Raw genomic sequence first — 13,137 nt, 5'->3', positions numbered from 1 at the left:
CTTCTACAAATCTGATATCGACTGTCCCTTCCTCTAACGCCACCTATCCCCTATAAAATCCCAGCACGGATCGTCTGCTCCCATGGCCCGAGTACCAACAGAATCCTCGGCCAAACTTTAGAACCACTCACCCCTCCCCAGAACCCAATGCCACCTGACCCCTCTTCTACCCTGCCCTCTGAACTAAATGTCACCTTCTCTCAAATGGAGTGCCAATTCCTCCTGCCCTTTGACAGCAGGTCCATATGTCCACTGACTCTCTCATTTCCTCCTTGTTCCAGCCACTGCCCCTTCTGCCATAAGCAAACACAACAGAATGGCTTGTCATAGTCTGCCTTATAGCATGCAGAATGAACATTGGATTCTTCAATTTCAACTAAACCCTTAGCCTCCCCACCTATTTCTCCCACCATCTCACACCCTCCAGTGACCTTGCTCCTTTCCCTCATCTCCCAACCCCAAGCCCTTTATCCCCTTGTCCACTTCCCTGTCCCTTTCCACCGACCCCTCCCTCCAGCTTCAGTTTACTCCTCCTCTCCTTATTTGACATTCGTCTCCTTGTCAACTCTAGCCGTTGTCACATACTCCACCCGTCTGCCATTTAAACCCATATAACCATATAACAATTACAGCACGGAAACAGGCCATCTCGACCCTTCTAGTCCGTGCCGAACACATAATCTCCCCTAGTCCCATATACCTGCGCTCAGACCATAACCCTCCATTCCCTTCCCATCCATATAACTATCCAATTTATTTTTAAATGATAAAAACGAACCTGCCTCCACCACCTTCACTGGAAGCTCATTCCACACAGCTACCACTCTCTGAGTAAAGAAGTTCCCCCTCATGTTACCCCCTAAACTTCAGTCCCTTAATTCTCATGTCATGTCCCCTTGTTTGAATCTTCCCTACTCTCAGTGGGAAAAGCTTTTCCACGTCAACTCTGTCTATCCCTCTCATCATTTTAAAAACCTCTATCAAGTCCCCCCTTAACCTTCTGCGCTCCAAAGAATAAAGCCCTAACTTGTTCAACCTTTCTCTGTAACTTAGTTGCTGAAACCCAGGCAACATTCTAGTAAATCTCCTCTGTACTCTCTCTATTTTGTTGACATCCTTCCTATAATTAGGCGACCAAAGTTGTACACCATACTCCAGAATTGGCCTCACCAATGCCTTGTACAATTTTAACATTACATCCCAACTTCTATACTCAATGCTCTGATTTATAAAGGCCAGCACACCAAAAGCTTTCTTTACCACCCTATCTACATGAGATTCCACTTTCAGGGAACAGTGCACAGTTATTCCCAGATCCCTCTGTTCACCTACATTCTTCAATTCCCTACCATTTACCATGTATCAGCTGCATCCACCTATCGCTTGTCACGTTTTGCTCCATCCCCAATTCTTTTCCAGCTTTCTTCCTTCACTACAAGAAGCCTGGAACAGTGTCACCCGTCCATTCCCTCCACAGATGTTGCCTAACTCACTGAGTTACTCCAGACATTTGTGTTTAGCTGAAGGTTTCAGCATCTGCAGTTCCTTGTGCCTCCCTCCCTCTGCCTGGTCTGTGAACCGACCCATCCCTCACCCTGATGGACCTCCTGGTCCATGGACCGACGCTGCTCCCCCTCCCCATGCCCCTTAATCTCCCGCGCCCCCGCCCCGCCGCGAGTGTGTGTGTGGCGGCCGCTGACCTGGGTTGGTGCTGGACGTGGACGGGTTGACCGTTTGCCGGCCCTTGTACTGAGCCTTCACCATCTTGTCCCCACCGACAGGCCTGCCGCGTGTGCCTTCCGCGTCACTCACCCCGCGCGTGCCTGGCGCGTCACCCACCCATCTGCGTCATCGGGCCGCGACACGGGGGCGGGGTCACGTTGCCATGGAGACGGGGCTGCGGCCTAGTCCAGGTCAAAGATCTTTGGTCCAGGTTAGAGTGCCTTCATCTGCCTTCTGGTTGATAGCTGCGCAAATACCTCATCAGTGGTTATGCAAATAGTGTGCATTTATATTATACTGTACTTTCCATACCACAGATAACCTCATCTCCCACCCTAGACAAGCGTTTTTTATTGTCATATGTTGTCCCAGGTAGAACAATGAAATTCTTGCAGCAGCACAACAGAATAAGTAAACATTATACACTGTAAACAGTATAATAAACGAACAAAATGTTCAGTGCATATATATTTATACACACACACACACACAACAAACACACACACACACACATATATATATATATGTGTGTGTGTGTGTATATATATATATATATATATATATATATGTTGTGAGTTAAATGAAACTTTCACTACTCGTAAATAACTTAACTTTATTTAAGCTTTAAGCAACTTATTTCTTTAATACATAAACTCAGAAACGTCTGGCAAACATGGTTGATTCCGCAGGCTTTTCCTGCACGAAATACTTCGCACATGCGCACACTCTGGTAATGTCCTGCACATACGTACACTCTAGAAGAGCTCCGCACATGCGCACATGCGCCCACTTCATTCTCCTCTCCTATTTATAAGTTGAGACGGTCAGGAGGTTTAATACGTCTTGATGACCGTCGCAGCACTGGAGCCTCAGGAGATAACGGTGTTTCAATAGCTGGGGGTAGATATATTGCTTGGTCATCAACTTCAATCATATTGTTACTTAGATTTTCAATTTAAGAATTTCTTGTAGAAGTTTCCATAGAGGATGCTGGAAGTGATGGAGGAAGTTCTCAATTAGTGTTATCAAGAAGTGACGGAGCTGATGGAGAAGACGGACATGGTGCAAGGTCACAAAGTGAGACAATTGACTGACGTTCATCCCAATACTTGTTAGTTGCATAAGAAGGGTTGACATCAGTCAGTTCAACTTCATCAACAAAAGGTTCATTCTTATTTAATCGGACATAACGACGAAGCAACACAGGGCCAGTGCTCGTCAACCATGATGGCAGAGAAGTACCACTAGAAGAACGCCGTTTGAAGTTAAAGAACCGCTCGTGTGGAGTAGTATTGGTAGCAGTTGACAGTAGAGATCGGATGGAGTGTAATGCATCTGGTAGAACGCATTCCCACTGCTGATCTGGTATATCATTTGACTTTAAAGCCAGTTTCACTGCTTTCCAAATGACCATTTCCAATAGGATGATATGGTGTTGTTTTACTTGTTGCAATTCCTCTCTTAGAAAGGTAGTCCTTTAAATCTTTTGACATGAATGAGGTGCCCCTATCGGAATGTATGTAACTTGGAAATCCACAGAATGAAAAAAGTTGATCTAAACATTTGATAACCATAGCAGCTGAAATATTTGGACAAGGAAAGGCAAATGGAAACCTCGAATATTCGTCAACTAAGGTAAGTATACAAAAATTTCGAGAGGAGGATGGTAAAGGCCCTTTGAAGTCAACACAAACGTTCCATAGGTTGAGTAGCTTTGATCAATCTTCCTTCTTCAGGACGGAAGAACCTTGGTTTTAATTCAGCACAGATTCTACATGAAGCACACGTCATCTTCACATCTTCTGTAGAGAAAGGTAAGTTTTTGGAACGAACATAGTGTAACAAACGAGTGACTCCAGGATGACACAGCCCATTGTGAAGATCAGTGAGTGCAGAAGAATGAACAGAGGCACAAAATGCTCGAGTTAATGTGTCCGGAGCAACATTATCCTTACCAGGGCGGTACTCAATTGAATAACTATATGCGGATAATTCAATCCTCCATTCATGAATTTTACTATTTTCAATCTTCGTTCGTTTCCGATTATCCAGCATAAAAGCTACTGAACGCTGATCTGTTATCAAAGTGAAGTGCTGGCGAGCAAGGAAATGACTCAATTTCCTCACTGCTTTAATAATTGCTGTAGCTTCCTTTTCGACGGATGGGTAGTGCAATTCACTACCTTGGAGAGTACGAGACATGAAAGCCACTGGTCGTCCTCCTTGATTTAATGTTGCTGATACTGCTAAATCAGAGGCATCACATTCAACAACAAAGAGGAGATCCTCATCGATGGCGTGTAATGTCACAGATTCCAATTGTTTCTTTAAAGAAGTAAAGGCACCAATTGCTGCAGAGTCAAGGGGGAAAGATTTTGCTCTAATCAAAGGTTGAATTTTGTCAGAAAAATTTGGTATCATTTAGCATAATATGCAAACATCCCAAGAACCCTTCGTAGAGAGTTTAATGTTGCTGGAACAGGTATCTCTTGGAGTGGGCGGAGTCTTTCTGGATTAGGCTTGATTATATCATTTCCAACCCAATAACCAAGAATATTAATTGATGATACTGATGTTATTGACAGTCCTCATTTAATGTTAGATTTTTAGAATGTACAACATCTAAAAACCGTTGTACATTTTCATCATGTTCAGTTTGGTCTTTTCCTGCAATAGTAATATTATCAAGATAAGGGAAAGTATCTTTAAAGTTTTCCTGTTCAACAAGTTTGTCCATCTCTCTCTGAAAAACAGCCACGCCATTAGTTACCCCAAAAGGAACTCTGCAGTTGCGATATAATTTCCCATTTGCTTCAAACGCAGTGTATTTCTTCCTTGATTCCTTCAGAGGAATTTGATAGTAAGCACTTTTTAAGTCAAAAGTAGAGAATATCTTATACTTAGCTAATGTATTGATAATCTCTTCTATTCGAGGTAATGGATATGCATCAAGTTCCGTGAACTGGTTTATAGTTTGAGAGTAATCAATGCAGAGTCTCTTTCTATGTCTCTCCAAGGGGTCCTTAACCACGACAACTTGTGCCCTCCAAGGGGAAGAACTGGGTTCTATAATCCCTTCTTGTAAAAGATTCATCAAGTGACTCATCAGGTTTTTGTTTCCGAGTAGCAAGGAGGTGTCGAGCGAATGTCACGTTGGGTGTCTTAAGGAAGAATTTGCTTACGTCAGTCAACTGTCTCACTTCATGACCTTGCACCATGTCCGTCTTCTCCATCAGCTCCGTCACTTCTTGATAACACTAATCGAGAACTTCCTCTGTCAGCTCCGTCACTTCTTGATAACATTAATCGGGAACTTCCTCCAACACTTCCAGCATCCTCAATGGAAACTTCTACAAGAAATTCTAAAATTGAAAATCTAAGTAACAATATGAATGAAGTTAATGACCAATCTGCCCCCAGCTATTGAAACATTGTTATCTCCTGCTGCAACGGCCATCAAGACGTATTAAACTTTCTGACCGTCTCAACTTATAAATAGGAGGGGAGAATGAAGTGGGCGCATGTGCGCATGTGCCGTGCTCTTCTAGAGTGTGCACATGTGCAGGACATTTCCGTAGTGTGCGCATGTGCGAATTATTTCGGGCGGGAAAAGCCTGCGGAATCAGCCATGTTTGCAGGACGTTTCTGAGTTTACGTATTAAAGAAATAAGTTGCTTAAATTGTTGTGAGATAAATGAAACTTTCACTACTCGTAATTAACTTAACTTTATTTAAGCTTTAAGCAACTTATTTCTTTAATACATAAACTCAGAAACGTCTGGCAAACATGGTTGATTCCGCAGGCTTTCCCGCCCGAAATACTTCGCACATGCGCACACTCCGGTAATGTCCTGCACATGCGCACACTCTAGAAGAGCTCCGCACATGTGCACATGCGCCCACTTCAATATATGTACAGATATAAAAACAAACACAATATTTGTGCAAAAGTACAATACCAATCCCCAAGGCTATACAGTTCAGAGCTTATTTGGAGGTTGTAGTGTTTAATAGCCTGATGGCTATAGCCCAGATATGTAAACATATAGTAAATGCCTGCTATGTTTTGCATGCTGAAGCAAAGCAAGAATTTCATTGTCCTATCAGGGACACATGACAATAAGCTCACTTGAACTTGTACATAGTGTAGGAAGGAACTGCAGATGCTGGTTTACACCGAAGATAGACACAAAATGGTGGAGTAACTCAGCGGGTCAGGCAGCATCTTTGGAGAAAAGGAATAGGTGATGTTTCCGGTGAGACCCTTCTTCAGACTGAGGGTCAGGGGAGAGGGAAACAAAAGGATAAGGTGTGAAAACGACAGATCAAAGGGGATGGTCAAGGACGTGTAGAATAGATCATTGTTAGCTGGGGAGAGCGACAATGAGGCATCCAAACTAAAATTTAATCAGAAGGATATTCAGACTGGCCTGAGAACTTGGAAGGGGGAGAGATGGAGAGAGAGGGAAAGCAAGGGTTACTTGAAGTTAGAAAAGTCAATATTCATACCGCTGGGGTGTGAGCTGCTCAGCTGAGGAGACCTCCGCACTCTGCCTCACAAGGTTAGACTACCTTCATCTGCTTTATACAGATGTCCTGCACTCAAAGTATTATTATATTGTACTTTACATACCACATTTAACCCCATCTCCCACCCAATTCAAGAGTGATTTGTTGTCAAATGTTCTGAAATGGATATGTAAAGTATTGTGTAAGAAAGAACTGCAGATGTTGGTTTACCCCAAGATAGACACAAAATGGTGGAGAAACTCGGCAGGTCAGGCAGCATCTCTGGAAAGAAGGAATTCAAAACTTATTTGGAGGTTATAGTGTTTAATAGCTTGATGGCTATAGGCCAGATATGTAAAATCGTACTCTATAAAACCCGCGATAAACAACACAAATCCTGACTACGGGGGCTGTCTCTATGGAGTTTGTACGTTCTCCCTGTGACCACTGTCACAGTGGGTTTTTTCCAGGTGCTCTGATTTCCTCACACACTCAAAATACATATAGGTTTGTAAGTTAAATTGCTGTAAATTGTCCTGGTATGTGTGAGGATAGTGCTAGTGTACTATAAGGTAAACAGTGGACATGGTATTCTCCATTCGCCAGCTCCAGGAAAAGTGCAGAGAACAGCGGATGTCCCTGTATATTGCTTTCATTGACCTCACCAAGGCGCTCGACCTCGTCAGCAGAGATGGCCTATTTAAGGCTCTGCCAAAGATCGGTTGCCCACCAAAATTGCAGAGCATGATAGAATCCTTCCACATCAACATGAAGGGCAGTTCAATGGCAGCTTCTCGGAGCCCTTCGACATCTGCAGTGGCATCAAACAAGGCTGCGTCCTCGCTCCCACACTCTTTGGAATTTTCTTCGCTCTGCTCCTGAAACATGCCTTTGGCACTGCAACAGAGGGGATCTACCTGCGTACTAGATCAGATGGCAGGCTCTTCAACCTCGCCTGCCTCAGAGCAAAGACAAAAGTACACGAAGCTCTCATCAGAGACATGTTGTTTGCCGATGACATGGCAGTTGTGTTCCCCACCCAGCAGGAACTACAGTCACCGATGGACCGCTTCTATCGGGCTTGCAAGGACTTCGGACTGACCATCAGCCTGAAGTAGACGAACGTCCTGGGGCAGGATACAGAGCGCCGCCTGTCATCACCATCGACGACTATGAACTCGATGCCGTCTATCAGTTCACGTACCTCGGCTTCACCATCACCGCCAACCTCTCCTTGGACACAGAGATTGACAAGAGGATCGGCAAGGCAGCTACAACTTTCGTTCGCCTCACAACTCGAGTGTGGACCAACCCAAAGCTGACAGTGAAGACAAAGATAGCAGTCTACAACCCCTTTGTCAACAGCACGCTGCTGTACGGCAGTGGGACATGAATTACATATGCCAGACTTGAGAGAAGACTCAACACCTTCCACCTTAGAAGCATCTGTCGTATCCTGGGCATATCCTGGCAAGACAGAATGTCCAACGCCGCGATCCTGTCTCGCGCTGGCCTTACCAGTATGTACACTCTACTCAGGCAGCACAAACTGCGATGGCTGGGCCGTATTCCAAAAGACATCCTCTATGGAGAGCTGACTTCTGGGATGAGAACCATCAGCTGCCCCCAGCTACGTTACAAGGATGTCTGCAAGAAGATATGAAGGCGCTCGACATGGATGTGGAGTCCTGGGAGAGCCTTGCAGCTGACCGCACGAGGTAGAGAGGTACCCTGAACCAACATCTCAAAACGTGGGAAGAGAAACTGATGAATGCAGCGTCAGGCAAGAGGGCACGCAGAAAGGAGCGCAGCAAATTCAACAGCCCAGAGACCACACACAAATGTGACCTTTGACACAGAGACTGTCACTCCCGCATTGGTCTCTTCAGCCACAAGCGGTGGTGCTCTAGCTGAGGTTTGGAGCAAGCAGCCAACAACTAGGATGCATCATGGTCAGTCATGACCGAGGGGGGCCTACTACTGCAGCGTAATCGCTGATCAGCGCAGACTTGCACCGCTGAAGGGGCCGAATGGCATGTTTCCACGCTGTATCTCTAAGTCTCTCACTCAATCCCATTGGCTGATTTATTTCCCCGTTATCTATTATTTTTTACATTCCCATTAACTCTTACTTCCCAATTAGTTTAGTGGAGATAGAGCATGGAAACAAGTCCTTTGGCCCATCGATTCCACGCCGTCCATTGATCACCTGTATTTTACTTCTAAGTTATCCTACTTTCACATCCGTTCCCTACACACTAAGGATAATTTACAGAGGCCAATTAATCTTCAAACCCACACGTCTTCGAGACGTGGGGGAAAACTGGTGCACCTCGAGAAAAACCCACGCGGTTACAGGGAGAATGTGCAAACTACACACAGACAGCAACGAGCTTAGTTCACTACAGATCAGATCAGTTTAGTTTATTGTCAAATGTACTGAGGTACAGTGAAAAGCCTTTGTTGCATGTTAACCAGCCAGCGGAAAGACAACACATGATTACAATCAAGCCATTTACAGTTTTATGGATACATGATAAGAGAATACGTTTAATGCAAGATAAAGCCAGTAAAATTCAATGAAGGGTCCAAGGGTCACCAAAGAGGTAGATAGTAGTCCAGCACTGCTCTCTGGTAGTGGTTGGATCATTCAGTTGCCTGATAACAGCTGGGAAGAAACTGTCCCTGAATCTGGAGGTGTGCTTTTTCACATTTCTATACCTTTTGCCTGATGGGAGAGGGGCGAAGAGGGAGTGGCCAGGGTGCGACTCATCCTTGATTATGCTGCTGGCCTTGCCAAGGCAGCTTCAGGTATAAATGGAGTCAATAGAAGGGAAGTTGTGTGATGAAGAAGGTTTGTATGATGGTCAGGGCTGTCCAAAATTTGCTGCAATTTCTTGTGGTCTTGAATGGAGCTGTTCCCAAACCAAGCTGTAATGCATCCCCGATAAAATGCTTTCTACAGCAATCACTATCTCCTTTATCTTACTGACATTGAGAGCAAGGTTGGTGTCTCGACACCAGGAGGTTCTCAATCTCCTTCAAGTACTCCGACTCATCATTATTTGATATCCGTCCTACAATGGTGGTGTTGCCTGTGAATTTATAAATTGTGTTGGATCTGTACACGTCTGCACAGTGGTGGGTGTACAAGGAGTAAAGAAGGGGGCTGAGAATGCATCCTTGTGGAGCATCAGTGTTGAGGATTATTGTAGGGGATAATTTGTCCTCTTTCCTCTCTAATTGGGGTCTGTTGGTCAGGAAGTCTTGGATTCAGTTACAGGGTCCCGCCAATTAGGTGATGAGCTTGAATGATATAATGGTGTTAATGGCAGAGTTGTAGTCAATGAATAGGAGACTGATGTAGGTGTCTCTCTTATCCAGGTGTTCCAAAAAGTGAAATTATGTCGATAAAACCGAAAGACTCAACACATCTTTTGAAATTTCCCTTTAAAATAGCCACAGAAAAAGTTAAATATTTAGGAATTTAAATCTCTAGAAACTATTACGCTATGTTTAATGCCAATTATAGCCCCTTACTTAAGAAACTAAATAATCTAATCAAATTCTGGAAAACGCTCCCGATGTCTTTAATAGGTCGAATAAATACTATAAAAATGATCTTTTTACCACAAATCCTATATTTATTTCAATCAATTCTAATATATCTTCCAAAAAAGTTCTTCACAAAACTAGACTCAGGCATTACAAATTTTATATGGGATTATAAATCCCACAGAATACAAAGAGCACACCTTAGTAAATCAAAAGAGATGGGTGGTCTAGCGCTCCCTAATTTTATGTGCTATAATTGGGCAGTAAATATTAAAAATATGATTCACCTGCTGGACAATTCTGCCCAGCAGGTGCACTGGATTGTAATGGAGAGAGAGGACTGCTCTCCGTGTAATACAGGAGCGACTCTCCTCTCACCAATGAATCTGAATAACAAAAATTATAATAAAAATCCAATGATACATAGCACAATTGGAACTTGGAAACAAATAAAACAGAATCTAAAATTAAGAAATCTATCTCTTTTACTCTCTACCATCTATTTTTCCACTTTTTCCTCTTTCTATTGTTTTCTTTTTCTTGTCCTGCTTACTTCCTTCTTATAACATAAAACTAGAGGTTGTACATAGAATGGATTACGGTATTACATAGTTGGCACCTAAAATTAGGTTCCACTGTACTGTTTTGTGCTGTATTAACTTCTAATAAAATAAACAAAAAAAAAAGAAGAAAAAAAAAAAGAAATCTATCTCTTTTAATGCCAATAGTCAATAACCCGTTGTTTAAACCTTCAATTATAGATAAATCATTTACACAATGGGAAAGAATGGGAATTAAAACGCTCGGAGACTTGTATGAATTAGGAAAATTATTATCATTTCTACAATTACAACTGAAATATAATTTGAAGAATAATCAATATTTTAAATATCTTCAGATCCGTGACTATCTGAAAAAATACACAAAAGACTATCATAACATGTCCCCAGACTTATTGGATGAAGCCATGAAGATAAAGGCTGCATCAGCAAATCTAATATCATACTTATACAACATTATTTTAAATATAGAAATACCTACAACCGATGGTATTAGAAGAGACTGGGAACAAGAACTAGCTATAAAAATTTCAAAAGAGAGCTGGGATAAACACTTACTATATGTGCATAAATGCTCGATCAACGTACGACATACTCTAATTCAATATAAAACATTACATAGACTATATTATTCAAAAACGAAAATAAATAAACTTTTCCGCAATGTCTCACCCATTTGTGATAAATGTCAGTCACAAGAAGCTACCATAGCGCACTCTTTTGTTTTTTGTATGAAAATCCAAACATTTTGGAACGAAATATTTGAAATCTTTACAAAATTATTTAAAATAAAACTTGTACCAAAAGCAGAATGGATTATTTTTGGAATATCGGAAGGTAACCCCGAATTAAACGTGTTTCAAAAGAACTTACTTAATTACGGGCTAATAATGGGAAAAAAGCTTATACTCAAATTTTGGAAAAATGCTCCAATACCAACAATAAAAATGTGGATTTCAAACATGTTAGAAACACTACACTTGGAAGAGATGAGACTCCTCCTAGCAGGCAAAGCAGACCACTTCCAAAAGACGTGGTCTGCATTTATGGAACTATTACAAGAATAAGGTGCAATAGTAATTTAAAATATAAATGATACCATGATCTGGTAACGGGGGGTATAAAATAAATTAAAAAAAAAAACACGGTTGGTATATCCTTTTTTGCGAGTTTTGTGTTACAATAGAGCGATTGTTTTTCCTTTTTTTTCTTTTCTTTCTAGGGTCTTATTTCCTTTCTTTACTTCCTTCTCTAACTTCTTCCCTAAGGGGCTTTCTTTTCCCAACACTTTCCTGCACCTTCACGATTCTTGCTCACTTTCCTTACTTCTTTTATTTCTATCTTTTTTAAAGCTCGAAAAACGAAGTGGTACAACAAATGTAATAAGATATATCTGATGTGTATTATTGTAATTTACTGTACTCCTAATAAAAATATTTTTAAAAAAATCAAAAAAATCCAGGTGTTCCAGGGATGAATGTAGGGCCAAGGTAATGGCATCGTTCGTGGACCTGTTGTGGCGATAGGTGAACTGCAGTGGATCAAGGCTGCTTGTTAGACTGGATTTAATATGTTCTATAACTAGCCTCTTAAAACATTTCATGATGATGGATGACAAGGCCACTGGATGGTAGTCGTTTAGATCTTGCTTTTCTTTGGCACCAGGATGATGGTGGTCTTCTTGAAGCAGGTAAGTACCTCAGAATGGAGCAGGGTGAGATTAAACATGTCCGCGAATACTCCTGCTAGCTGTCCGCACAGATACTAAGGACATGGCCAGGAAGTCAGTCTGGGCCAGTTGGTTTGCATGGGTTCATCCTCAGGAAGGCTGATCTAACCTTTGCAACAGTGACCCTGGGAAGAGGCAAACCTTGAGTCTGAAGGGCCAGGTGTCATCGCCCTGTTGACCTTCTGCTCGGTGAAACTTTCAGTTCATCAGGTCACACAGCCAGCATTCTACAGCCTTTTTAAATGCACCCATTAATTTGTGTATTTGACCTCTACAAGTCACTCACTTTCAAATATAAGACCCTTCTCCTGGCTGATTGTAGTGGGTGAGAAAAAGCTGGAGTAGAGGTTAGGTTGGGACAATCAAAAACCCCTTAATAAACCTGTATCTATCTACCCCCGACCCCTGACAGGCACTGTCCTTCCCTACCCCACCTCCCTCCAGCTTTACCCCCCGCCGCCCACCCTGTGAAAGTTTGTTTCTTAAAAAGCAGATAGCAACTAATGTTGAAGGTAGACCATGGCAATCTTTAATTGATTCGTCAGACGGAAGTGGCGAGATTACAATGAGCACAATTATACATTTTTATTATCAGTAAAACACTCCTCCCAAGTCTGAATATGGCATGACTGAAAGATTCTGTAGCCTTTCACAATATAGGAAAGCTGGGTCCAAATCGAGCTCATCCAATGACAAGTTATTACTTATCTCTGGAGCGTCAGCAATATTTTTCAATCTTGGCTTCTTTATGGCCTTGAAGAAGCACATGTTATTACTGCAGGCTGCCATCTTAATATCTTTATTGAAAAGCCAACCTGTCCTCCATATTGTGTTTCATATAATTTACAAAGTCATTCAGACTTGGCACCGAGCCATTCTTTTGTTCTACGATAGACAATAGGTGCAGGAGTAGGCCATTCGGCCCTTCGAGCCAGCACTGCAATTCAATGTGATCATGGTTGATCATCCAGAACATTGACCATCCATGACCCGCTGAGTTACCACAACACGTTGTGTTCAACAAGTTTCTTCAGCCTCCTTCTCAGCAGCAAATAGGCTCTT

At 42.4% G+C, this 13,137-nt stretch overlaps 1 protein-coding gene across 2 annotated transcripts in view; it reads right to left on the bottom strand.

Annotated features, from left to right (window-relative positions):
- The window catches only part of gnl2 (guanine nucleotide binding protein-like 2 (nucleolar)), a 115,526-nt gene that overhangs the window by 55,744 nt on the left and 46,645 nt on the right, over positions 1-13,137 (bottom strand). The window contains exon 1 of one of the 2 annotated variants that reach the window (XM_055656043.1): positions 1,701-1,857. The exons of the other annotated variant lie outside the window; for it this stretch is intronic. Within the exon in view, the coding sequence (XP_055512018.1) occupies positions 1,701-1,764 (64 nt within the window). The 5' untranslated portion in view covers positions 1,765-1,857. Of the gene's footprint in view, positions 1-1,700; positions 1,858-13,137 lie in introns of those variants that run through there. 2 annotated transcript variants of the gene reach the window in all.

Source organism: Leucoraja erinacea, chromosome 26 (assembly GCF_028641065.1).
Source record: "Leucoraja erinacea ecotype New England chromosome 26, Leri_hhj_1, whole genome shotgun sequence".
NCBI classification, from domain to species: domain Eukaryota; kingdom Metazoa; phylum Chordata; class Chondrichthyes; order Rajiformes; family Rajidae; genus Leucoraja; species Leucoraja erinaceus.
This window is presented reverse-complemented; position numbering and strand designations above follow the sequence as displayed.